The sequence below is a fragment of the Lethenteron reissneri genome, chromosome 5 (genome assembly GCF_015708825.2).
Source record: "Lethenteron reissneri isolate LAM-NWPU_2019-01 chromosome 5, ASM1570882v1, whole genome shotgun sequence".
Taxonomy (NCBI): Eukaryota; Metazoa; Chordata; class Hyperoartia; order Petromyzontiformes; family Petromyzontidae; genus Lethenteron; species Lethenteron reissneri.
The window spans coordinates 8046778-8074537 of record NC_083783.1 but is presented as its reverse complement, the minus strand read 5'-3'; the positions used below and the strand labels follow the sequence as shown (position 1 = coordinate 8074537).

Genomic DNA, 27760 nt, shown 5'->3' with positions numbered 1-27760 from the left:
GTGGCTTAGGAAGCCATTGATTCAGCTCTGCATTGAATTATAGTTAATCCTAATGATGACATATTTGGCCAGCTTGTCACCCCTCATCATTAATGTACATTCACGAAGAAAATGATCCATCTCATATCAGGTAGTACGTCGTGCACATTCACGGGGAAAATGAAATACTTTTGGTAGGCCAAACGTACAAAACCCATGGATGTGTATGATGTTTCTTCCTTGCATTAAGGCAGTGTTTTGGGCCGCTGCTTGTGCTCAGTAGGACTATAAGCTTATTTAGGTAATCGATTACTCTACCGATTATCAGTTAAATAACTCAACTAATCAAAAACAGCTGAAAAAATAATTTCAAAGGGGCCCCAATTAATCAACCGCACAAAAAAATCCAATGCGCGCGTATCGATTAATTTATCGATTAATCGACGACACGTACCCGACTAATCGCGCAGGCAAAGTAGGTGTAACGTTGGTGTACGGTGTTTTTTTCTGCAATATTTTGCTGTCTTTTCTTGGATTTTATGTTTGCACTTAGTCACATAGTCACTTTAAGATGTTTTTTGTTCATGTTTTTGTTTTTTGTTTGTTGCGGTTGCACCCGATTCAAGAGCCGAATGGCTCACAGGGCTATACCCAATAAATGAACTTTAACAAACATCGGGTGCGGGAAACAAAAAAAATCACCGGACGGGGGGGGGGCGGGGCTTGTGGGCTTATGGTAAATAATGCGGTCGTTGCCATGGTGACCCTGGCCTTGTCATTGTTCACGCCGGGCGAGAGGCCGCCATGTTGAAGATCGCGTCTCTCCGCCGTTGATCGTTGGTTCCGCCCGCTCCGCGCAATCCGCACCCATCGGCCGCGTCCCGCCGCCTCCCGTCGTCCATTTCCTCTTCGCATCCAACGCCGAGAGTCCCGCGAGGCGATCGCCGCCGTCATTTTGCTCCGATCACCCCGCTAGGAGCGGGTATTTGAGACTCTTCGCTCGCTCCGCCGCTCAAGGGAAAAACCCGGCCGTCGCCGTCATGGCGTGCGGTGCCACCCTCAAACGGCAGCTGGACTTCGAGCCGCTGCTCAGCCCTTCGTCGCAGTCGCCGAAGCGGCGGCGCTGCACGCCGCTGGCGCCGCCGTCGCCCACCTCATCGGGCAAATACCTGCAGGCCGAGCCGACGCCATCGCTTGCCGAGAGCCACAACTACCACCTCCACTCCCCCGCTGCCGCTGCCCGCCTCACCCCGGGTAAGTGCAGCTCCGGGCGGTAGGGCCTACTAGGCGAGTCCGAGGATCCATCCGTCTTGCTAGGCCTCGCTCGGTCCCGGCCTTTAATTCGCGTCGCCGGCTATTTGTAGAATAGTTTGTCAAGTTACTTTATAATTTAAAAAAAATCATCGTTATGATCGGATAGTTTTGCTGGTGTATGTGCCGAGAAGCAACCAAAGTAATTGGTCGTTATGGGCGTTTAAACAAGGGTGCGGCATTTACTGTGTAAATCCTGTAAAAATGCCTTAGACTTAATTCACACGCTCAATTACGTTTAACATCTAATTTAAAACGTTGATGCGCGTGTGAATGACTGTGGGAGGGTAATACGGTTTTAAACGCCATGGCCGGCGAAGCATTTAAATTCTACACCCAACATGGTGCTGCAATGATTGATTGCAACGCTAATACGTTCCCCGTCGCCTGCATTTTCCCCATTTGTGCCAAGCAGATTCAACAATGACACAGAAGGCCGTGGCGGAAGGGATGTTAGTCAACTCGGCGTTACACTCTTTTGTTTAAATTTGTTGTGTTCGCAATGTGTTTTTAATTGTATGGCTCCCGGCGTAGAGACGCTGCTGTGGGCTCACAAACAGGACCCACGCCCCTGTGCTCATCATCGCCAGAGATAAACCATCTCGGAAGAAGAAGAAGAGGAGCTCGCCGCTATCAGTGTATCTACACTGGCCATCATTTCCACATTTCCTCTTGGTCTTAGCCAAAGTTTTAAATGGCCGCTGGATTAGTATCGTGGCTTCTTCTATCTCAGCCACAGCAGCAGCAGCAATAACAATGCTATTGAGTCTCCTTGTGAATTTTAAAATGGCTGTGTGGCTTGCATAGCGCCACCAACCCCCGTCGTGTACACACAAGATGTGGCCTTGACAAGTCTTTGTGGTTACATTTCTTCAAAGAGACGTATCTTCTCACCTGATTAGTGCGACTCAATTTAAACCTACGATCGCCCGATTGTAAGGGCGTGATTTAAGCGTCTGATTCGGCGTCAGTATATGCACAATAATGCACCGGTAATAGTATATTCCTTTCCTCCCGAGTAACAATAGATTATACTCAAGCCTACGTGGTAATATTCCTTATTTGGTGCTGGATACGCGCTCATTTAAAAATGGACCTTCACTTTTAACCTTTTGAAATGTTTCAAGCGTCATTATAGCCCTGACGTTGAGTTCCGTTGGTAGGAGCAATCTTACATTTAAGTCTTTATGTGGCAAGACAGGGCGGCATAGATGTGTTTTTCCATTAAAGCCCTTTCTGCTCTTATGATTGTGCAGTACTGATGCGTGTTATGAAATGGCAATACGCAGCAGATGCCACACGAAATAGGGTGTGGAGTTAAGATTTGGTACTGGTGCAACACTAAATTGAGGGCCTGGTCTCTTGGAACAATTATTTAGTTTGAGCGCTCGTTTTATCTCTACATACCAACACGTATTTTTAAGATTAATACGCAGGCAGAAATTTGTCGCTCCGGATACCCAAAGGTGGAAATGTATAGCTCTGTCGAAATGAAGTACATGCCATACTGTAGGAAGCCCTCTTTATAGGGCTGTTTCCTTGAAATGGGTCGCATTACTCTACAGTACGTTGTAATTTTATGTCGCTTAGGGAATGATAAGCTAAGAAATAACATTCATTGTAACAAACTTGATTTGGAGCTTTCGTGACAGCAGGAATTACTCTTTGGTTCTTTCGGTAAATAATAAATATATTATTTTATATTTCTACGCGACTTTACCGAAAGAACCAAAGAGTAAATCATTGTAACGTTTGTAAAACTGTAGCATGTGCTCAAAAGGATTTAAACAGCTCTTCTTGTTGTTGGCTTTTGAAAGGGATCTGCACAATGTCTGCTGGAATGTTTTATGGGCTGGGTCCCAAGTTGCCTTGTATTGGTGAAGTCATTATGTTTCACGAGCTTATCGCAGTGGCTCTGTATGCTTTAGAAATTCTCCGAATCCAAATGAGAGGTATAAAAAAAGAAAATATTTTGACAACACAGCACCCATTTTGAGTGTGCTTGTGGAGTGAATGATTAACCCCCCTGGCTACTCCATATTCTATCCCCCTCCTGTTCACCGGGGTTTGTATACACTGAAAGCAGAACCTTTGCATGTATTAGCACTGCCGCCCCATGATATTTATACAAGCATACAAATCATACAGAAAGGGCCGGGTGGTGGAATAGCCTTGCACACATTTTATTTTTAACTTTTTAATCAGTAGTCTAAGAAAGGAGAGGTTTGTGGATCCAACACTATTGATAGGCACTCGTGCTGATGCTGTGCCGTAATTAAACCAGACACGTAAAGTTAGCCAAAACAACTCTGGCTTGCCCTCATACCGCACCTGCACTGCCACTCCCCCATGTCGCATTACAGTGCATATCATGAGTCGCCATAGCAGCCAGTGATTGCTGCCGTGACAAATTGTGTGGTGTAAAATGCAGCCCCCATTACTATTGTTGGAGCTCGGATGATGTTTGGCTGTCGGTTTTCTCAGTGTTAGTATTATTTAGTTAATGACCGCTGTGAAGCTGGGCTCGTTGGATTTTTTTCTCGTTCTATAAACGTCGAGATTTTTGGTATTTAGCTGGATGAGCTCCTGATGGTAATTCTTTATGCCACAGGCTTCGAGCGTTAGAACGAAATGCATGCCCATGTGTGCCTGGCAGCATAGATGTAGTGGTGTGACCAGATACATCACAGCGTGAGCTGGTTGGCCTTGATTGTAAATTTGGCTTTCTACAAAATGTCGCATTCTTGCACATCACTGCATTGGACTGCTTCTGGTGCGTCTGGTGTGCAGAGCAAGTGTTGGCCAACCTGAAGCAGGAGTACTCGCGCATGCAGCGGCGCCTGCAAGTGGACGGGCCACCCGATGCACACGCTGGAGACAGCGCCTCCATGCAGAGCGGCCCCGCCTCTCCCAGTATGAGCCACGGCCAGTGCCACGCCGTTTGTGCCCCCAAATAAACCCCCCCTCCTTGCCCTGGGATCGACGCTGGTTCCGCAGTGCGGAGCATACTCAGCCAGTCCCAGCGCTGGCTGCGGCATTGTCCATCAAGCACCATGTAACGATTGCAAGCATCTCCTGCAAGCTTGCTTTAAGTCTGTCAGCAGTAGCGAGCATTCGCATGCTGGCTCCAATTCACTCTGCTTTGTGGAATTTAAATTGAACCCTCCAAATATTGCACGCTACTCTATGTACGATGCCTTTCCCATACAAACCCATATTAAGGCTTCCTGGCATGCCAGCCATTTGACATTGCAGCATATACTCGTACTCTCCCCACCCTTGCTTTGCACGTCAGATGGTCTGATGAAATTTTGGTATGTCTGAACTCGAGACGAAATACAAAAGAGCATCAGCTGCATATTGAAGAGCCGCAGCAGCTGAGCCTATTAAGTTAATGCACGCATCCACACTCCAGCCAGTTTTATGGCATGCTCTTAAAATTGTATTTTGAAATGTTATGTGAAAACCATCAGCCTTACGAGGAGTTATCTGCAATTACCATCAATTTTGCAATGCAAGCGTGATGGTGAGCGGTGATGTGCTGTGCACTCTTGTAAACGGATAAAATGTTGATGTAATTTGGTATTTTACGGAGTGCTGTATACAATGAAGGCAGAAGCTTTGGAAACAAGAACGGGCTTTAATATTTGCATGGAAATAAGAGTGTATTACAGCTGGCACTTCACTATGTTTCAATAAAAAAAATTATTTATTTGTCAAAAGTTCCAAAGATAAAATTTCATTATGCTTAATTGCTTTCAGATTTTAAATGCATACAATTCAATTATCCGTGAATACCGGCCCCAGTCCATGATTACACTTATACTTGCGAGTAACGGAGTGTTAGTGAGGCTGACATTCAAATGCGTTTTCTTTCTCTGTACGCCAGCGAGCGTTAGTGGAGACGGTGGACGACGTGAGCAGCCTCTGTTCACGCTGCGCCAGGTGGGGCTCATCTGCGATGGGCTGCTGCGCGAGCGGGAGGTGCACATCCGCCAGGAGTACGACCAGATATTGTCCACCAAGCTCGCAGGTAATTCATGGCACTCACCAGGGATGGCGGCCCATTTTCAATTGTCTTTTATGGTCTTTAATGTGTTTTTTTTGGTTGTACGGTGTGTCTGTGGTTGGCATGACTGACGTTTTGCTGACATGCTGGGAGTACCTAAATAAGCTCCCCCAGCATATGGAGCGAAACGTTGGATATCGTGCTGAATAATACGTGCGGTGCAACCCAAAAATACATCAATTATACAACACAGCAGTGAATTGATGTTTTTTTTTCCAAGTAATTTGCCAAATAGTTGCATGTGGTAAAACAGCGACTTTTATGAAGATGTCTGCTGTGCTTAGATGTTGCTATTGTGTATGTGCTTGTTATATTTCAGAGCAATACGAGGGGTTTGTGAAGTTCACCCAGGACCAGATTATGCGGAAGTATGGCGAACGACCAGCCAGCTGTAAGCCCTAATAGACAAATGAAGCCATCTTTATGTACTTTGCACTATTCTTTTATCAAGTAATTTTCGGATTTTAAAAATTCCTGATTCATACTTACATTGGAGTTTAAACGTTAAGATGAATATTACCATTGTTATGTTTGGAGTAAGCATTTTATTAGTACCATAATTGTTGTAAATTATTTGTCATTTCTGAACCACCCTTATTTTGGTTTAATATCGGCTCAAAACAGCGTCGCCACAATTTCTTACAATGGCATGATGCAATTTTTACACGACACTTTATACTGCCCGAAAGAGGCCGAACCACCCACCCACCCCATTGTGAAATGTCACATACATTCCAAGCAGATGTATAACATTCTTTTCTTCTGCTCCACAGATGTATCCTGAAGATGCCAGGCTGCAGTTGTCCTGTTGTTCTGCTGCAAGTCGAGATGCCTGACTTGTGTAGAGGCCCACCCAAACAGTCAAAACAGTGCAAAGGGATCAGTGCGTAACACTGCGTTGTGGAAGCTGACCCTGCCTTCATCAGAACTAGCAAAAGTTTCCGTGATATTGCTGTTCATAAGAATTGTAACTAACACTGACTTCCGAGCTTTACTTTTCCTTTTGGTCGATAGCTGTTATTATTTTTTTCAATTGGGGAATGCAGGCAAGATGTTTTGCAAACAGACATTAAGTGCGAAGATGGTTTGTGGAGCAAGTGTTAACTATTTGTATTGGAATAGCAGGGTTGAGAAATGTGGGTAATCAAAGATTCTCACGAAGTAAAGGGTTTACAAGTAATGTGTGAATGGGATACAAGGCGCCTTGGAGTTGTGGTTTGTAAATACAGCCAGGGAAAGCATAAAGGGTGGATTTCATCACAGGCCTTTAGATACATCTTACCCAGCCTTGATTTCGAATTCTAGCAATCAGCAGGTTTTCACAAGGAAAACTACGTGTTAGAAGTTTTCTGTCATGGAAATCTGGGATGGGTATTGGTCCCAGTGTACTTTGTTTGAAAACTGGTCTATCGGAAGTAAATGGTGTTTGCAATATGAAAGAATTCAGGGTTGGAGAGAAAAATGTGCATTTTATGCCTGTTGCTTTTCAATTGCACCCTTTAAAGGACCTTGATGTGAATTTGCAAGCAAATTAATTATCAATATTAGATGTAGTTATAACATTGGGGTCATGTATACAACTACACCCTAATGGCCAGTTAAATGAAGTGACATTTCCAAATGTCTCTGGCTTGGAGTTGCCCTGGTTGGTGCTTTATTGACTTCATGAAAGTCGCATGATCTTTGTGCCTGCTCCAGGTACAGGACCCAGACTTGTTAATTTGGCTGGTGGGGTTTGAGTTTTGTTGACTTGGAGAACACGTTCAAATTTTGCCAAACCGCCTTACCCACACAAGTGCAGCCTCGCCAACTAAAATGTATAACCTAAATGACCGTGTTTGACACTTCCCAACATGACTGGTATTAACGTTCACTTGCAAACGCATGGCACAATTTGATTACTTACTATTGCAAGCATATTGATTTCTCTCACACTTGCTGTGCATTGTATAAATCTTAGAGCTGCTGTCAATTGCTTAGCATGTACAGACATTGCTTTAAGATGTTGCACTGACTGCGTTGCCTGTTCTTTTTAACGTATGAGGTTTGGGAACTTCTTTGCTGTTTTTCTTTTTGTTTGTTGTGTTGACTGACTCGTTTTATTTCTTGGGTTCTAGACCCGTAGATTTAGTATTGTTTGAGACAATTCCAGTAAATGTTAGTACAAAACAACTAGTGCACCTGTAACAATGCCTTTGTACTGTACATAGGACTGCCAGTTAATGTGCGCATATGAAACATACCGTAATAAAGTTACCTTACACCATCCTTATTCTCCGAGCCCAAGTTTTATGCCCAGCAACAAGGTGTACTTGTGAGAATGTGGGGTTGCTTTTCACAAGATTGAAGCATTCTATTCCACCCTGGCAATAGCAACTGGTAGTTTTGTATTCCAAACATGGAAGTGTTCTGTTTGACTTTTCTGATGCCATAGGTCGGCAGTATACCAATTTACACATTGGTTCAAGTGGAAATGTCTCATTGATGTTGGGTATCCAAATTTACCCATTTTACTCATGATTTGCAGCTTTGTGGTATGGGTAGACCCTGGAAAATGACATTTAATGCTTTAAAAATAATCTCTTGATAGTGTTACTACTCGAATTTGATACCTCTGTATTAACACATGGATCTGCGTGCAAAGAACATTTTTCATTAATTTTAATTGTCTTTTTAAAAGATGGAAATGCATTGGGTCTTTACACCATTTTGTAAGATATATATGGATATTCATGGAACAAGATGGCAGACTGCAAATACCAGCTCCAAGGTTAAGGTTATGACACTTCTCAATTCAATGCGCAAATCGTAAATGTTTATTAAAGCACAAACCGCATTAATATTTACAGCATACGAATATTTACAAGAACCTATTGCAGTGCAGTGGGAACTGGATTATCTTTACTATCCTTGGTGCAGCACTACCATGCAATGCAGTCTTTTATAAAAGCCAGTCCAGTCGGTCTTGATTTAATTTGCATTCTGTTTGAAAATCTAATCCACACTTACGCACTGTAGTCTGCTCATGTTAAATTATCTTTGCATTTTCATTGGTGGCTAGTATTTACCATAACGACTACGACATGTCCACTGCTCATTCACTAATTGAAAAAGATTTGTTGACATTACCATCATTGTATGCAATATTACCACCAAGCAAGATTGATGCCTCAGCAGCCACCCCAAGTGAGACGAGCCACATGGTCCGTCTTGCGCTTGGTGGGCTTTACGAAGCCCAGGAACTGCAGTTCGGAGACGGCACGAATGAACCGTGCGCTGGGTGCGTAACAATTCAGGACAACAGCTCGGCCAAACGTGAACCAGAGTATGAACAAGTTTTGTAGATATTGCAGCCAACTAGTTGGTCACCCGAGTTCATTTTCATTGGGAGCAGCCCAAACACATTAGGGGCCGTCCATAAATGACGTCACATGATTTGGACGATTGTTGACCCCCCCCCCCCCCCTTGTCACAAAGTCAGACCCCCCTTTCAAATGACGTCACAAAGCTCTGCCCCCCCCCCCTACAAAATGTTTTTTAAACATGCTTCAAATCGCGTTAAGCTATTGTCATAGTAGTGCGTATTTAATGTGCCGCTGCACTCTGATGTAGGAGAAAACATTTATTAAAACGTATATTTAAGTAAAAAGTGTCGTCTATATTTAAAGTTAAGCATTTTGATGTGCCGTCACATTATCAAACTCTCTCCCCCCCCCCTAGGTACGTGACGTCATTTATGGACGAGCCATTAGCCATCTGGTAGCTACCTACAGTTGCAATATCTTAGAAGTCAACCACCCCTTCTCAAGCCTCTTCTGGATTAAGGCCTCCCTCTACCATCTCCGTTGTGGAGGTGGTAATGACCATACTGCACGATGTTGGTCAGTGTGCATTGGTGAAGGGGGGGTGCCCGGAATAGTTTCAGATATCACTCACCACTGTTCAGCATGGCAGGGAATCTAGCTCATGTGGCTGGGTTCATAGTGCATTGTCACTGTTCCACCCCTGTAGTTCCTTAATCGTGATTAAATAAACATTCCTGCGGAGGGAGCTGGTAGGAACGTTGGGTTGCTCGGTCAATGGCCAAGGTCAACGGCGGCGTGGTGTATTCCGCAAATATGGCCGACTGAGGGCGGGCACAAGCCGGCGTGAGTAGGTTAAACGTTGAGTTTTAAGGGCACCACGGGGTGACCAGCCCCTCCCCACCCAGCCCCACCCCTCCCACCCTCCCCACCCAGCCCCTCCCCACCCAGCCCCTCCCCTCCCCACCCAGCCCCACCCCTCCCATTTTTGGATGCACGACGGACGGACACAGTAATCCCCTGTGGGCTGGTATAACAAGGAGGTCCCTACCAGTATTAGGCATGTAAGGGAGTGTTGATTCACCATTGAAAATATATTTAATTGCATGGAATTATGCATGCGGGAATGGTATAAATTGTTATTGATTTATGAAAAAGCTTGGCACTTTGTAGTAGCCATTCGGCTTTTGTATTAACCTAATGAATCCTCAATTTGTCTCCAGTAAAAAAAATGGATTTGCCAAATTCTACATACATATAGCACTCTTCATTTCGCCTGTAAACAGTTTCAGGATTCAAGAGCTCTTCATGCAGTTGCTCGGCTAATCTTAAGAAAAACTAGAAAAAGTGAGGCCTGCACAAGTGTGTGCTCTGGCAAGATTTGGTAAAGGACGTCCTATGGACACACCCATTTTCTGTAGCAGCCAATCAACAGGCAGTGTGTAAAGCATGTGAGCATATTTGGCTGAAACAATGATGGACTACAAACCCCACAGGTGCTTGGCAGTAATAAGTATAACCCGTAAAAACAAAGTTTTTCACTATAAATCCTTTATATGCGTGGCGGCTAGAGTCCTATCGTCCTCTGGCTTGAGATGGCTGCCACCTATGGGTCAGATGATTGTCTGCCAGTATTAAGCAATTGGTAATTAAATATTTAATTTGTTTTCCCTAAACAGTGTAAAATGTGGGGAAAAATTTTTCACGAACATTAATTGTCTCGCACAACGAGTCTGTGTGCAAAATTTCAGCTCGATTGGATGACGGGAAGTGGGTAAAAAAACGACCGAAAGATTTGCACGGTCCTAAGCAAGCAAGCACGCAAGCAAGCACGCAAGCAAGCGAACTTAATATAAAGGATTTAAAAAGGATACTGAATTTGTTGGTCAATGACGTGAGGTGTTTCGGTCTCTTCAGAGTCGTTCCCAGCTTGCAGCACTGTCTGGAAGGCCTGGGATCGCAGGCACATAGCAGTGGTGATATAGACAAAACTTACTTTAAGCTTCACAAAAAATATACATTTAAAACTGGATTTAAAAAAAAATTGTGGACTTTTAAAAAACAAGGATGTTGGATTGGACAATGCATAAAAAAAGAGAAATTATTTATATATGATTCAGAGCTCTTGAGACTATCAGCAACTCATTTGTTGAGGAATCCCATTCAATGATGCTTCCTTTAGAGGCTATAAACTCCACCCTTTAATCCCCGATTCGCTTTCGCTGTGCCATCAGCTGTTTTTTTAAATAATTATAGTCGCTACGTTTAACGTACAATACCGACATTTATTACCAATGTTCAAAAGTTGTTATAGTTGCTGATGGAACAGACAATATTGGCTAAAAGGTTATTTATCCCTATGGAGTGCATTTCAGAACGCTCAACCACAGACTTAAGTGGTAGCAGTTAACCAGCTTCATATGGCTTAACTCCAAAACGTCTCTCCAGGATTAAGTCTCTTCTGAGTGCTATTCCTGCAATAACGTAATAAGTTTGGTCATTTGACACACACCTCAATTTCATTCGGTGGCAACTTGTTTTGTGCGTGCTTACCTGCAGCCAGTCGTACAGGTTAATCATGCAACCGCACTCCAGGTGCAGCTTATAGGCGATGCATATATCTGGAGCCATGTTGGTGATGCTGCCCTCCGCGCTGCGCAAGGCCTTGTTCTGATGGCGCACATCATCATCATCATCACCACAACAATTTATGTAACCGCATCTCAAGATGATATATGAAAATGAGATACTACATTGGGGAAAAAGATCAAATAGGAAGGGAGGTAAGGGCACGTGCACATGGGAGACAGAAATAGTGCAGTGCAGCGCAACATGGGGCCAACAAGGCCAAGTTTAGGGGGCTGAAGCAACCAGGGCCTAATGAGACCCACGGGAGCCAGAATCCATGACCAGCAAATAATTTTGTTCAACCGCTCCCGGTTCAATGACAGTCGCTACCCACCAGCGTTTATGGTATATCAGGATTTAGACATGCACAAATCCCATTCAGTCTCTCGACCAACACGCAGCCCATTGACTGGCAAAACTAAAAAGGTTCTTTACTTATCCAGGAGAGCTTGAGTTTTTAATTGTATTTCTTTCAAAAGGTTGTTTGACCAATTCAATTTTACTGAGTGTTTTGTACGTTGAAATAAACTGGAGTAACCTAGACCAGGGGTCGGCAACCAAAATAACAAGAGGCATTTTACTTTCGAATTCGGTGATAAACTTGATATTTAAAGAGCCGCAAATGCATATGAATAACGTCAAAAAGCAGTCCTTAAATAGGCCTAGACATACGAAAAGATAACACAATTTTCTGCATTCACAGATTCATGAACCGACCTCTCTATACTGCCATGCTTTAGCCAACTCGCAGCGCACGAAGATCTGAGTTTTTACAAATCTACAAGATCCGCCAAATCTTTGCCTCCGTGGCAACAGATCACAGGAATCTTCCACCACGCTTCGCCGATCAGCTGCTGTACTACGTATGAAGCTCTGCTAGAGCCGCTGCTTTTTAAATCCTTTATATTAAGTTCACTTGCTTGCTTGCGCGCTTACGACCGTGCAAATCTTTCGGTCGTTTTTTAACCCACTTCCCGTGATCCAATCGAGCTGACATTTTGCACACAGACTCGTTGTGCGTGACAATTTATTTTCGTGAAATTTTTTTCCCAAAATTTTACACTTTTTAGGAAAAAAAAAAAGATATTTAATTACCAATTGCTTAATGGTGGCAGGCAATCATCTGACCCATAGGTGGCAGCCATCTCAAGCCAGAGGACGAGAGGACTCTAGCCGCCACGCATATAAAGGATTTATAGTGAAAAACTTTGTTTTTACGGGTTAATTTTTTGCTCGCCTGCAGGTAGTAGTAAGGGTTGGTGAGCGCCATCTGGATGGCTGCACGTGGCGACGCGTTGAGGTGCTGCTTCAGTGTGGAGGAGTCGCTAAAGTAGCTCACTTCGTGCAGCGTCTGCCCTTCAGGTGGCTGCAGATATTTCCTGTGTAAAGGCAAATATGTTTCAGAAGCAACGCGCAGTTTGCTTCGACAATCGGTTGGTAAAACTGAACGGAATTCCCAACAAGCCTGACAAACGCGAAAAGCTCTGCAGTTTGTAATGTATCAAAAGTGGCCACTTTGCAGCTAAATACATGCACCGATTCTATATACTGTAGTGCTTTTGTAAATAATTAGAATGTGTTTTGATAGAGCGTCCTTCATGCCACGGGATCTCAGAGCACTTTACACACAATAAAACGTAATTATAAATAGTATTGTATTATAAAAATGGGTTCAAGTACCTGAAGAGATTGCGAGTTAAAAAAATATTATTTAAACACCTGCTAAAATAAAGTGGGTGACGAGGGTTGGATGGGTAGAGTGAGGGCAGGGGGCAGACATTGGGAAGAGGCAAGGGGGGGGGGACAGATCTAAAGGAAAATAAATGAGAGATGTGGGGAAAGGTGAGGAGAGATGAAGTTGGTAAAACATTAAACATTAAAGTGCTGCAAGGTAAACGGAAAGTGTGAGGGGTATGGGGGGTGTAGAACACGGACATCAACATGGGATGACAGCATTAAATAAGGGAATGAATGTGCTAGCAGCAGCAGAATGGATGCTGCAATCTCGAAAGTGATCAACTAAATAACGATCACGCGCACCAGGTAGGGTTGGCACTTTTCTAATTGCACCAAGTCTGGAGCCAACCTAGAGGTGGCCACATGTCAGTAAAGCAAGTGTCGAGCGCAGTAAAAGTGTACTAATCTGAAAGTGCGACTTGAACACAGATATAGAGATGAAATGCCCCACTGTAAACCAAGCCGAATTAACCCCCATGCAATACGATATGGCACACCATGGGATGCTTGGTGTGCCATATTGGGCGACTCTTTTCAAGCTGTTGCGGCCTCTACCCACCTGACCAGATCGTCGAGCAGATCCACAGCTTTGGTACGGAGCACCTCGTAGGGACTCGACTTCTTCTGCTGCTTCTTCGCCGCCTGCATCTCCATCAGTGTCTGCGGCAGGAACATTGTAAACGGAATGGTCCCAATGCGACGCGCATCCCTGTGCCTCGATACGTCAGCCGTGTGTGCTATGCAGCGGGCATGGTAAGTATTATGCAGCCTGCTAGGCACAGGCTCAAAGGCCCAAAACACCAAGTGACTCTTATAGTGGATAAGAGTTCATGTTTCTTGAATCGAGCAATGTTATAAGGACTTGGGAGATGAGATGATGGGAATGAATTTCAAAATCAAGCAGTATATGGAAAGCAACAGAATAAGAATTGTTTTGACCTGGAGTATGGTAGTTGAACAGAGTATACTTAGCTTTGTACAGCATGTTGTACAGCATGTGTTGCATTGTGTGCAGTATGTAGCACGTGGTTTGCAGTGTCTCGTGTATGGTGAGCACTGTGCATCAAGTTTCGCACACAGCGACATTTGTGCGCTTGCCACTCACCTTCTGCAGCTGGTGCAGGTCGGTCTTTCCAAGCACTGGCACTTTTTGTGCTGGCAACGCCATCTCTTCGACGTTGGGTGCCCCGCCGGGCTCGCCAAGTGCATGCAGGCCTTGTAGGACACCCTGGAGGGACGTGACCGCACCCTGTAGCTCAGGATCAGTCGGAGCGGCCGACAGCTGCTCCACACAGCTCTCCAGCAGACAGCAGAGCTCATCCCGGGCGAGCATCCTGGCACATGGCAAGGCAAGCGTGTCACTGCAGTAATCCTAGTTTCAATTCTGTTTTAGAGCCGGCAGGGGACTGTAAAACAAAAACAACGATCCCTTATATAACCGAAATAGACTTTTGGGGCAAATGCCGTTGGTGAACATCTCTGAAGTTCGGCAGGACACACGAGGAGGTGGGTGGCCAATACAATACCTGGCCAACCTTAGACTCCTGAATGGCGATGTTTAGACATCGAACCAGGTACTCATTTGAGGCGAAGTCATCCTAGGGAAGGCCCAGGACTGATTCGGATAATCATCACTGCTATTGGCCACGAACGCTAATCAAACCCAGGTCGCCGGGTTCATAGCTCAGCGCGCTAACCACGACACTACCACTCCCCACTACTGCCGGGGACTATAACCACCTCATCAACAGCAATTGTCTCCCTCTGCCACTGTGCCCCATCCCCCCGATTCAATGATTCAACGGCAGCTCCCAGGCAGTTATGGAAACACTCGAGGTCAACCACATCAGACATTTTTGGTAATCAATGCCCATTCTGAGTAGGAGTTGGAGGCCCTGTTGAACCGCGACGTTGCCACAACGAGGAGGGGGGCCTTATCATCAGCCTCATAAAAACAAAAACATCTTACCACGAGCAATCGGGTGGTTAGAGGGGAGAAGGCTTCCCCTACATGGGGACTATGCTCATCGCCATTTGGCAGCAGAGGTCTCACCCTCCGCACCTGGTGAGTGGAATTATCTTCATTGTAAGCATAACGCTGTGACGATCACAATAATAACGATGGTGGCGGCGGCGATGGGGGGATGTCTGGTCAGGAAGCGAGGACACCCACCGGAGGAGAAGCATGGCGGATGAGTAGCCTTCACTTTCCCACACGGGCGACTCAAGGACGCTGCAGTACAGCTCCCGCACCTGCAGACCGCGACACGTGTGCACGTCGCCAAAGCTCAGTTCACATGGCACGGCACTCAATCTCACTTCTCAAAGGGAAAAAAATATATAATGCTTACGCATGGATTTTGTCACTCTTTCCAACAGGTTTGTCCTCTGATTAACGTCACCTTCTGAGCCGCATAACGAGATGACGACGTCATATTTCAACGTTTGCAATGGTTCATACTCTTAGGTAATTCGGTAAAATCACGTAGGTGAAAAATAATAGAAATAGAAATAAAATTATAAATCACGACGTTTCGGAGGCAACACAAGTCTCCGTCAGGCCTCCAAAATGTCGTGATTTATTATTTTATTTCTATTATTTTTTATTTTTTACCTACGTGACTTTACCGAAAAACCTAAGAGTATGAATCCTTGCAGTCACGAAAGCTTCAAATCTAGAGTTTGCAATGGTGCTCGAGCAAAAATACAAAAGTGTAATACGCACGTATTTAATACTGCCCGAAACATCAGCCTATCATGTATTTTATCTCTTATAAAGAAGTGTTAATAAATGTGGTAAGTTTTCTGGGAAGGTTCAGGATGCCCAGGTGATATAACCATCTGGAAATTTGGCAGTGTTTTCTCAGAGCACTCTGCCTGTTAGTAGGAGGGACTGGTGAGTGGACCCTGTGACGTCCGGCACCTGCTTGCCGAGTGGGTATCCAGGCAGCTGGTGCGTGAAGGTGTGCAGGCCCCGCAGCATCAGGAAGAACCGCCGATGGTATCGGTACAGCTCGGACAGCAGGATACACACACGGTCCTGGTGGTACCCGTATGAATGATATACAAGCATCAACAACAAAGACCTTGCCACAGTCTCGTAGACTTGCTGCAAGTGCTGTTAGCGAGCACATAATCAGGTGGAATACTCTTGCAGCTCACCTACAACTTGGTTACCTCCCTTCACTCCCCTCTATTAGGCCAAAGCAGAGCTTATTTGCACAAAACGTTTATCTGGCGCATTTTGCCCCCACACATGTGCACAGTCTTTTTCGATTTGCGTGTGTTTACGTCACTGCTAAGACTGAAATACAAAGCTTATTTGCACATGTACCGAAACTTTGCTGGCACCTCTTGCTCTCATTATATCTGCACTCTTTTTTAAATCCTTTATATTAAGTTTGCGTGCTTGCTTGCTTGCTTACGACCGTGCAAATCTTTCGGTCGTTTTTTAACCCCCTTCCCGTGATCCAATCGAGCTGACATTTTCAACACAGACTCGTTGTGCCAGACAATTAATGTTCGTGAAAAAAAATTCCCAAAATTTTACACTTTTTAGGCAAAAAAAAATTATTTTACATATATTCAAATAGAACTCATTCATCGCTTTGGCTGAACGTCACAGTATAAGAGCCCAGAGCGTAACCCCTCCACAGGCCGTGGCGGAGTAGCGCAGTTGGTAGCGCCCTCGCTTCCCATGCCAAAAGTCGCGGGATCGATCCCCGCGTCCTCCACAGGCGAATATATTTTTAAATCCTTTATATTAAGTTCGCTGCCACGCATATAAAGGATTTATAGTGAAAAACTTTGTTTTTACGGGTTATACTTATTATCCTCGTGCTTTTCATTTACCAATACCTCGTTTCTGAGTTGTGCAATATTCCTTAAGGGGCCTGTACTCGTTCTCTGAAATTTTGAAGTCGTTATTTTTTCTTTGTGTTGCTGCTGTGCTCAAGCATCACAGATCTATTGTAAAATATCCTGGAAACTGGCTAAACGGGATCGTCCATTTCACAACAACAACAACAACAAAAATAATCATGTAAGACATGAACATTCAATCCCACCGAGTTACAGAGTAAACTCTCCATTCTGCATGGTAATGGAGAGTGGAGTTACATGAAAAAATACTAAAACACATATAGTTCAAAACACACGTAAAGTGCACTTGTGTATTGTTTATCGAGGTAGAATGGGGGGGGGGGGAAGACACCAAAGTCCCCGTCTGTTTTTATTGCTTCTTAAAGTAATCGGTTTAACTTGCAGATGTGTTTGCTGTGACACGGGTCACTGATCCTTGAGGAGTGAAGAACAGCTAATAATTAATCCAGCACGTGGATTGAGCTCTTTCTTTGACAAGCACAGTTAATCTGCAGCCCAGATAATTGAGTGTTTACTGTATGCTAAGTGGCATGCAGTATAATGGCAGGAAGCAGGAAAGCATGCAGCCAAGGCTGGTGTCCACTTACCTTAAGGTACTCATCGGTCAGGAGTCGATCCTGCTCCTTTGCCTTCCTGCCCTCCATGTACCTATGAAGTGACCACCAGAATCCTTTAGCATTGTCAACTATAAACTATTTTGAACGATTTTTATTTTACTTTTATTAATTAAAAAATTTTACCTACGTGACTTTACCGAAAAAAACTAAGAATATGGATACTCTGGGTTGGCACAACGGGCCTTCGTCATCTAAGCAATTCTGATGATGATTATGATAAGGCGTGTGTCTTAATGGGTGGCCCGCAACAGGTACTGAATCCAATTCAGACCCGAAGTAAGGATCTACACTGTGCCAATACTGCTGACGAACCGGCAGAAGGAAGGGGCCTGGCGCACGGCCTCACAGAGCTCCGGTCCGAGTGAAGCGACGTGAGCCTTCAGGCTGGACGACGGCACACACAGCATGCTCAGCGGCTGCTCGTAGAAGTGCTCCATCATGGCAAACTGCAAGGATGAAATAAAGTATGCGAGTCAGCGAGCAATGAAGCGATCGAATGAACACGAATCACTGAATGCTCTGATTGTGATGGTGGAACATGCAGTATAGCCATGTGATAAAAATCACCCTTCACTCTTTTATTTGATGAATGTCTAAGATGTGGGTTGACAAATCATATTCAGGAATTAATTGTATGTTGTATCATAGATAATGTCCGACTAGTTGTTCTTTACATTAGCCTTAAGACAACATCTGCATAAAATGTGCATATTTTTCCATGGGGTGGGGCAGTGGCATAATTGTTCATGAACTATGCTATGAACCCAGCCACCTGGGTTCGATTATAGGCCACAGCTAACAGAAGTAACAAGTGATATCTGAACTGATCCTGGTCCTGCCTTCCCAAACCCACAATAACCACCATGGTGAAGCATGGTCTTTACAACTCCCATGACCAACACAGTATGGGGAGGCATTTATCCGACTGACAAATGGATGTATATTATTACAATATATTTTGAACCATTTCTACACGAGCAATATTTACACACAAATTGGCGTGTGCATTGTGACTGTTAGAATCGACTTTTGATCTTGGAATCAATGGATTCATCTTTCCTACCTGCAAGCCCTTGACAAAGTTCCTGACGGAGAAGTCGTGGTAGAGGAAGATTCCGATGAGCACCTGCAGGGATTTGCCGCTCAGTTTGAAGAGGAAGCGATCCGTTAGCAGCAGCTGAAAGGTAGAAATGAAAAGCTTCATTCACATTGATCCGAAGTCCATTTGTACCCGGGCGACTGTGGCATCATTGCCAGCTCAACCCAAAAGAATGACTCGCCTTGGAATACATCATTCGTGTCACATGGCTGCTTTTGACCAAATCACCCAGAATGCTTCAGATCTCGGAAGCTAAGCAGGATGGAGCCAGGACAGTGCTTATATTGAGGACCTCCATGCATGATAATGCAGGAAATTCTAGTTTTACAGTACTTCTACGCACCGTCCAGACATTTTGAGATGATGGTAAGATAACCCACGCAGTCCAGCACAGCAGTGTGGGGGAGGCCCTCGTCCAACAGTAGGTTGACAAAAAATGTCTGTATGTGTGGCATTCCTAGCAAAGGCCCTTCTTCAGAGTGAAGAAAAGGCAGAGATATTGACTGTTAAATGCAGATCACGCTTTACAGTGTGGTGCCTTAAACTCCTTGAATACAATTGAACACGTGAACAGTTTTTGAATTAACAGATACTGAGTAGCAGTTAGCCGATTAGCAGATACATGTGTAGTGACTGGCAGCGTCACTACCATGTACACACACACACACACACGTGTGACGTCACTAGGCGAGGGAGCTTCACGACCCCGCAGGTCCAAACAGACACACATGACGTCATCCCGGCTGGAGGCAGGGATGACATCATTGCCGGTTCAGGGACCTGGAGGTTGGGTGAGGCCGTGGCACTGAGTGAATCCGGCTGGACACGTGACCTATCAAGGTGGGGGCCGGGGGCCCCGGGGGGACCTTGGGTGGTCAATGTGGACAGCTGAGGAGCTTCGAGAGGGTTCTGGAAGGGAGGCGTGGCCAGGGTGGGGCCCAGACACGCCGAGGCCGATATAAGCAGCCTCATCACGGGACACGAGGCTGCCCGTGTCAAGAATGAAGATGGATCGTGAAGAAGCCTCCTAAGAAGAAGAGTCAAGCCTCCAGTCAGTAGCCCACCTGGCTGGGTGACGGTAGTGTATCCGAGAGTCTGAGATGGAGAGTGACGGTGTGTATGTTAGTCAGAGCAGGTCGGTGGTTACCACCCTAGGTTAGTGTAACGTGGTTGGTGTTAATAAACGGTGTTGCCTACTAAGAAGTGTGCGCGCCTATCTGAGCCCACTACACATGTGTTGAGGCGCTGGCGACGACTCACTCCGAGACGGAGGTGAGGTTAAGGGCTTTCGCCGTTTATTAAAGGGCTACACAAGACACAAGGGGGGTGAACCACTTCCCAGGGGTTAGGGGTCCCGGGCTAGGTCCCACTGGGTCCCAACACAGCCGGCTGCCCTGTGCTGTCTCCTCTGCACCGGCCGTGGAATCATCCAACACGGCCGACCGAGGAGCACAGCCACATCCAGCCCTGGCTCTGTGCTATCTCCACTTTCCCTACCCTCTTGACCCTGGCTCCCCGTTTCACCCTCTCTCGACCCTTGACTCCAGCTACGACCCCGCTTGCGTCACGGGGTCCCCCCTTTACCCTCGCGGAGCTGTGTCGTCATGTGCGCCGTCCAGCGCGCGTGACCCCACGTCCCGTGACGCCATCGCACCGGACAGCGCACATAACGTCACCACTCTCTTCTACTCCTCTACACATGGACACATGAGCCCATCAACCAGCAGCTCTGTGCTGCTTGCACAGCCCCCACCTGGTCGAGCGTAGAGGAGAGCAACTCGGTGGCAGGCGGCGTCTGGAATCGCTCCACGCACAGCAGAGATGACACGGAGTGCGGCAGCAAGCGGTGCAATGCCAGGGGCGACGTGGCGATACCCAGCACCAGCACCAGGGGTAGCCGGTCCACGTACTGGCTACACGCGCACACACGGCAACACGGACGATGGTACGAGACTACTTAACGCCCATTGTTCCAGTGGCATCTTATGTTTGCTATAAAGCCACTCAACCACATTATCGCCACTTCATCTCGTACCATTAGCATTCTCATTCCACCTTCTAGCTGCCATATGGGACGATCTTCATTGAATTCGAACGACTGTTTGTTGGATCATCCTGGTACAAGGAATGAAAATGGGGAACCCCTGTTCGATTCACAGCTATGTGTCAAGTTGACACAAGGAGCGAGATTAATCGGCGATTGGAAGCATCCAGACGGCCAGCCTCCTCACACCTGGCTGTGCCAGTTCGAGCTGGACGTGAGCCTCTCGACTCCAAAGGTATGGACTCCTGTGAGTGACAGTCTGAAATATAGGACGGTATGACCCCGTACGGTTAAGTGCTACAGCTGTAGTAATAGTAGTCAACCAAATTCCCTCTCATATAGCACAGCGCCTGAGCCACTCTGGGCCATGTGCCTCAGTGCAGTTGCACTGCCTGCACACTCGATAGCTACGCCACTGCACTGCGTACTGAGATCCTGCAAGAAGTGAGCGTTTGGGAGCATGTGAGCGACGTGGCACCTGCAGATACGGATGAGGTCTTGCAGCACACGTGGCGGAAAGCTCTCGAGCTCCCGAAGGATGATGACGATGGGGGGAGTCGTGCTGTGCCGCTCGCTCACCTTCCGCTTGCCTTTCACACCGTCCGATACAGGCTACATACAACAAAGATCCCCATTTATTGCTTTAACGGAAGTGCTGTTGACTATGAAGGCCGGCATGGCACACGAGGGGGTGCGTGGCCAACAACACATCCAGCCATCTTTACCCTCCCTAGTGGCGACATTTACACATCGCACCAGGAACTTATTTAAAAGCTGAGTGGACCTAACAGGGAGGCCCGTGACCAGTTCAGATAATCATCAATGTTGGCCATGAGCGGGAATCTAACTCAGGTCACAGGGTTCATAGTGCAGAGTGCTAACTGCTACACCACCGCTCCCTGCACCCCATATACACATATGTGCGCGTGCACACATGTACAGCCTACTATCACTCATGGATGAAGGCTTCCACACTCCATATCTGGCGTGGGGGTTTCTTGGCCATATTCCAGCACACTGGGCAGTTGGAGTTTGTGTAGCATAGATGTGGGAGTGTGGAAGTACAGTACAATGGATACTGCTACTTTGCACAATAACCTCTTTTTTTTCATTTGGCACAAACCCAAGCACTATCCAGGCTCAACTCACTGTAGCTTTCAAAGTTAACGAGATCCAGTGCATTTTGTATGAGTTTATAAAAGGCCACATAAGTTGATATAAAACACAAGGATATATACCTTGCAGCTGTGGGTTTAGACCAACAGAACGTGTGAATTGTGTTGTTTAAGCAATGGTTTGTATGTATATTGAACTTCTTTCGCAACGTACGTAGCCAAGCATGCTAATCGGTGGTGCGGTTTATGTTGTTAAACGACTGCGTCTGTCCGACTGGAGCAGCTCTGCTCAAGGGCCAATGACGGATGCGGAGGGTACCTGCGGCAGAGTCGAGTACCAGCTGCACAGTGCGGAGAACGACGGTAGCACCTGCGATGCCGACAAGGGCTTCCTGTCACCCAAGTCGTCACTTTCTCCCTCGTCGTCCTCGCACGATGTCTGCCCCCCAAGCAGCGTACCGAGAATCTTCTGCACTGCCTGCTTCAGCCCTGCGAAGGTGATCAGCCATCGTGCGGTTGAGACGTGAGTATGTGGCTCAAAGGTAAAGGCACTGAGCTGCCACAGATAAGATCTCAGGTTTGAATGCATGCAGCTGCCAGTGATCAAACCAGGTTTTAAAATATAATCAGTTCATAGTTTCATGGGCCGAGAGAAGCGTGTTGACCGTCATCCTTGAAATCTGGAGCTGACACCGGTGGATGGGTCTTTAACTTCTCATGAACAAAAAAGAGCTGTTCGTTTATTGGATTACAACCTCCATTAATTAACCCTCGAGCTTCTCCTAACATTAAGAAACTAAAGTGGGACTCGCTCAGCCTTGCCGTGGACCTGTATTTACAGACACTGACCTGTGCACTCCTTCGGCTGAAGGGACACGATGTGCGGCGTGACAGACTCGCGCAGCCGCTCCGTCAGCGTTTGGAACACCACCTCGTGATCCGCTACGTTCACGCCTGCACACACGCAGAGCCACACAAAGCAATCAATGCCACAGCAGCACTGCGCGTGCCCCACTACGGTAGGCAGAGGCAAAGCCAACATCCTAATAAGACATCCCCGTGACGGCTGGCACAGTTACACAATGACCGTGCAGGTGGGGTCAAAAGGAACGAACGGCACCTGTGACAAAGGCGGCCGTCGGAATTTCGTTGGATCTCTGCCGCTCTGCCCAGCTCTGAAGGTTGTCCGAGGCCACACCGCGGGCTCCCGACAGGAAGGAGGTCATCTTCTCAAACACCTGGGCATTCATCTCGACATGCACTGCCTGAGCATGCATACAACATCCACACAGCAGAGGCTTTTGGCTATGTACGGTGCGAAATAAGTTAAACAAACAAACTCAGGACACAGCCACCTACAGAATATAGGATGTATTTATATTCTTAGGTTTTTTCGGTAAAGTCACGTAGGTAAAAAATTTTAATTAATAAAAGTAAAATAAAAATAAAATATTTTACTTTTATTAATTTAAATTTTTTACCTACGTGACTTTACCGAAAAAACCTAAGAATATGAATCCTTGCAGTCACGAAAGCTTCAAATCTAAGATGTATTTATGTCTGTGAATATAAAACAGAGGTAGGGAACCTGCAGCCCGCTGGCTGTACACAGCCAACAACTCAATTTCATACAGCCAGCTACAACATGAGAACAACCGCTTTGAAAGGCCTGCAAACAATATTTATCCGTCGCTCAAATAATCTTTCCTGCACCAATTGGGTACTAGACGAGTCTATTTTTGACTCGTCTATATTGCGTTTCCAATTTTAGCGAGTTAGAAAAGATGACAGCTGGTTGTCGAGACTAACGATGAAGTGGCAGCCAAACGTACGAACGTGATTGGATGGATCTTTACCGATGGGAGCTGTAAAATCATCTCACGTGCAGGTGCAAGACTGACTGAACGCATCGCAAGACTGTTAGATACGATGGCGTCTTGACCACGCAGACGATGGATTCTAGTGTAATTTCTTAAGATTTATTGTAAAAATTCATGCGATTATGTACATGTTAACGTGTATACTTTCCAACTTTACTGCCAGGGAGTACAAAAACCCTCCTATCTGGCCTCCACAAATAGCTCACGAACAATGTCGTGGTGCAGAATGATGAGAGTGATGATTACTGTCACGACCATCATCACCTCGGCAGATGTCTTCAGCTCCTGGCTGAGCGTCTGGTAGGTGTCAAACCTCAAACGGCTCTCCCTGGTCACCTCACCATTCTCGTTCTGGAAGCACACCTCTGACAAACAAAGACAATTTAACAAATCGATCTGCGAACTCGATCGCACCTCCGATTAGCACGGTTGGCTACGTACGGTAAGAAAAAAGTTCAACATACATATATACACTCAAGATTTGTAACTTAATGGCACTCAATGTGCCTCCCGTTGTCGATCAAGGATGCACAATTCAGTCATCTTACTTACCTTTAATACAGGTTTTTCTTTGAGTTAGATCGCGTAAATATATAAATGTGTCATTAAACCCGCCACCACCCAACACAGGCAATTAGTAAGGGTTGTCACGTAAACACCGGTGTGCTGTACTAGTAACGAATTGGCATGTTCTGTTTACGTGACAAACCTTAATAATTGGCTGTGTTGGGTGGTGGCGGGTTTAACGACACATTTATATATTTACACGATCTAACCCCCCAAAAAACCCAGTATTACGGATATTGGTCGCGAAAGCCTACGCGTTTAAACTTACTTACCGTCGTTACTTTTCTTTTTCTTGCCAGAAGGCTTGAAGACAAAGCATCCCTAGAAAAAAAAAAAGTATTGTTCAGAGCGGTGGTTCTTAACCTGGTGTGCATCAGAGGTCGCAAACGGGTTTTGATTCCTTACCTGTACCCGGCCGCACCAGGGTCACAAATGGGTACCCGTACCCGGCTGGGTACGGGTACCCGTTCCCTACCCGTACCCGTACCCTACCCGAAATGAGTGACAAACGGTTACTCACCAGTGACTCACGGCCTACCCGTACCCGTACCAGGCCGCATCAGGGGTTGAGAGAATATCAATGAAGTATTCAGGACGATGGAACACGAAATTCTACTTCGCTAACAAGTGGAACTTTTGACGACAGTAAGTAGATAGAAGCCATCATCACATACCTGTCAACCCATACGGTTTACCTGTATTCTTGTACAGGGATATTGAATTTTCAGGTGCATACGGCGTACAGCCGATTCAATACGAACAAATGTTTTTGTCTATTTCTTTGAGTTTCTCCCTTGTGATGGGACTTTGTAGGATGAACGTTGAGATTTGTAAGGGTACGGGGTGACCAATAAGGTCTGAATTGGTCTGTAGTCAGGTAGGGCACTGATAAGGGCTTGACAGGTTTGTGATTATCATTTATTAGGTATAGCCCTGTGAGCCATTCGGCTCTCGAATCGGGTGCAACCGCAACAAACAAAAAACAAAAACATGAACAAGAAAACATCTTATAGTGACTATGTGACTATGTGCAAACAGAAAAGACAGCAAAATATTGCAGAAAAAGCACCGTACACCAACGCTGTGTGCACAAATCCCAGTGGGATGCAAGTCAAATAACAACAACCACAAGACAACTTAGATTAAGGCCATCAGTCTAACTCCGTACAACAACAAACAAACATGGCCAAACCAAAAAACGATTCGAAATCATCAAAATAAAGCCACGCAAGCAATGAAACAGTGATTATAGGAACTGTGACCGAATTTTCACAATAAACGACATAAACAACATGGACCACCAAACCTTTGGCTGCTGCAGCTCCTTACTATTAAAATTTCCCTCCCCTTATTACTGCTAATCCTACTTCCTCCCTTTATGACTGCTAATCCTACATAATACACGAGCATAATATGACTTTGAGACCTCCCCCCCCACCACCTACACATTCCACAAGTAGTGACTAATCCCATATCTGCATTTTCCATAAATATGTTAAATTCCTCTGTTGATATGTAAGTTCATTTGTCAAGGCGCTCTTCCTCCTCTAACCCAGCTTAAATATACGCTGCCAAGCTTGGTGGTGTTCATTCAGACGCTGTCTTTCCAACAGACCTGTTCTTCACCTGAGGACGGCTGCTTGCGTTGTGGCCGAAACGTCGTGAGAATTGTATTTTATTTTGTATTATTTTATTATTTTCCTTCTACGTGACTTTACCGAAAGAACCAAGAAGATACCACCAAACCCTGTAGCCATAGCTGGCTGCATGAGGCCCACTCCACAACAGCAGGAGGGGCATCAGTAGCGAGTATCAACATTTTTCAATGCACCTTTAAAAAGATCAGCACACTATAATCAAAACACAAGATCATACTTTGCAGCGATCATCCGCTGGTGGGCAGTGGTGAAGATGAATGTGGAACGTCTTACCTTGGAGACAGAAGTTGTGGAAGTCATGATTTGTGGAGTTTTAAAAACAACGAACGCGCGGGGCAGATGACGTCCACGTGCGTTCTCACGACGCTCGCTCGCGATCCACGGAATCGATTCAACCCCGCGCAAGAAGCAAATCGATTCGCCTTCAAAAGCACGCAAGCGGTTGTGTCAATTGCGATGGTGGGTCTCGTTATATTACGAGACTGGATAAATAAGGTAATTGCGGACGAGAACGAGACACACGAGAGAAAGAGAGAGCACAAAAGTAATCGATTACTAGTTTGTGGTAATCGATTCCCGCGAGGTTCGCGCCACGCGGCGTGAATCGATTCAGACACATCTCATGTTTTATACATAAATCGATTCGCGCATTACATATTTCATAAGTTAAGGATTGTACCGCAGACGAATATGATCTCTGTGATCGATGCATGGTGAGGTATCAATGTGGTAACAATTTTTAATTAATTCCTGATGGGATCGATACCATGGATTGCGGAAGTAGTTGACACTCGGGCGGTGTAACTGCCAAACTAGCGATGACGTCACGCTTCTAGCTCGGTTAGCAAACATCGATGACGTCACGCTTTCAGATTATTTAGTAAACATTAATGACGTCACAATTTAAGATCGGTTAACAACTATCAATGACGTCACGCCTCCAGATTGGTTGTGGAACTTGATGACGTCACGATCCCATATTGGTGAGCAAACATCGATGACGATTCGCTTCCAGATTGTTAGTAAACATGGATGACGTCGCGCTTCCAGATCGGTTAGCAACTATCAATGACGTCACGCTTCCAGATTGGTAGGCAAACATCGATGACGTCGCGCTTTTAGATTGGTTGTGGAACGTTAATGACGTCACGGTCCCATATTGGTTAGCAAACATCGATGACGTCACTAATAACGTTCACTCGTCTATTGTAGAATCGAATTAATTTCGTTGCCATTTTTTTTCTATACGCACAAATACAGAATCGCTGCACAGTGTTTAACGAACTAAATTATCTCGAACAAAAATTTATTTATCGGAACAAAATTACACCACGAACAGAAACTACCTCGTGACGCGTGACGTCATTGTCATGCGGGAACGGCGCGAAACACGCTTTCAGATTGGTTAGTCAACATCGATGACGTCATGCTTTCAGATTGGTTAGTAAAACATCATCGATGACGTCACGCTTTCAGATTGGTTAGTCAACATGATCGATGACGTCACGTTTTCAGATTGGTTAGTCAACATGATCGATGACGTCACGTTTTCAGATTGGTTAGTCAACATGATCGATGACGTCACGTTTTCAGATTGGTTAGTCAACATCATCGATGACGGTACTCTTTGGTTCTTTCGGTAAAGTCGGCATAAAATAAAATAATTCACGACGTTTCGATTACAACACAGGCAATCATCATCAGGTGGGAAAACCACAACAAGAAAAATGTTTTTTTTTTATATACCTACGTGACTTTACCAAAAGAACCAAAGAAAGCTTCAACTCAAGATCGATGACGGTTTAACTCGTGCTAAAATAAAATAAATATTTAAAAATACGTTTAAAAAAAAACACGCTTTAATGAAATCGA

General features: G+C 45.5%; 2 protein-coding genes across 2 annotated transcripts; one reads left to right on the top strand and one right to left on the bottom strand.

Moving 5' to 3' along the window:
• The first annotated feature begins 755 nt into the window (after positions 1-755).
• Positions 756-7627, top strand: AKIRIN2 (akirin 2). Its single transcript, XM_061567844.1, has 5 exons — positions 756-1233; positions 4081-4203; positions 5180-5323; positions 5679-5750; positions 6133-7627. Exons 1-5 carry the CDS (start codon positions 1020-1022, stop codon positions 6141-6143), a joined length of 564 nt encoding a protein of 187 aa, XP_061423828.1. The 5' UTR covers positions 756-1019; the 3' UTR covers positions 6144-7627.
• Positions 7628-8041: 414 nt separating this feature from the next.
• ORC3 (origin recognition complex subunit 3) lies at positions 8042-26203 on the bottom strand. The gene is made up of 19 exons (XM_061567843.1): positions 26162-26203; positions 24503-24551; positions 23928-24028; positions 22904-23048; positions 22633-22737; positions 22103-22272; positions 21147-21280; positions 20378-20537; positions 18589-18702; positions 17838-17971; positions 17496-17556; positions 15950-16066; positions 15200-15279; positions 14132-14360; positions 13586-13686; positions 12527-12668; positions 11215-11331; positions 10536-10612; positions 8042-8635 (listed from the first exon to the last, which is right to left on the bottom strand). Exons 1-19 carry the CDS (start codon positions 26186-26188, stop codon positions 8530-8532), a joined length of 2169 nt encoding a protein of 722 aa, XP_061423827.1. The 5' UTR covers positions 26189-26203; the 3' UTR covers positions 8042-8529.
• Between the last annotated feature and the right edge of the window lie 1557 nt (positions 26204-27760).

What these genes read in the sequence shown, in the direction of transcription:
- ORC3 (XM_061567843.1), bottom strand. Translation starts at nt 26,188, where the DNA reads ATGACTTCCACAACTTCTGTCTCCAAG. An exon ending in AGCTGAAGACATCTGCCGAG is followed by an intron (nt 23,049 to 23,927) that starts GTGATGATGGTC and finishes ATGCATGCTCAG; the next exon opens with GCAGTGCATGTCGAGATGAA. An exon ending in TGACCGATGAGTACCTTAAG is followed by an intron (nt 16,067 to 17,495) that starts GTAAGTGGACAC and finishes GGGTACCACCAG; the next exon opens with GACCGTGTGTGTATCCTGCT.
- AKIRIN2 (XM_061567844.1), top strand. Translation starts at nt 1,020, where the DNA reads ATGGCGTGCGGTGCCACCCTCAAACGGCAGCTGGACTTCGAGCCGCTG. An exon ending in CGCTGCCCGCCTCACCCCGG is followed by an intron (nt 1,234 to 4,080) that starts GTAAGTGCAGCT and finishes TCTGGTGTGCAG; the next exon opens with AGCAAGTGTTGGCCAACCTG. An exon ending in ATTGTCCACCAAGCTCGCAG is followed by an intron (nt 5,324 to 5,678) that starts GTAATTCATGGC and finishes GTTATATTTCAG; the next exon opens with AGCAATACGAGGGGTTTGTG.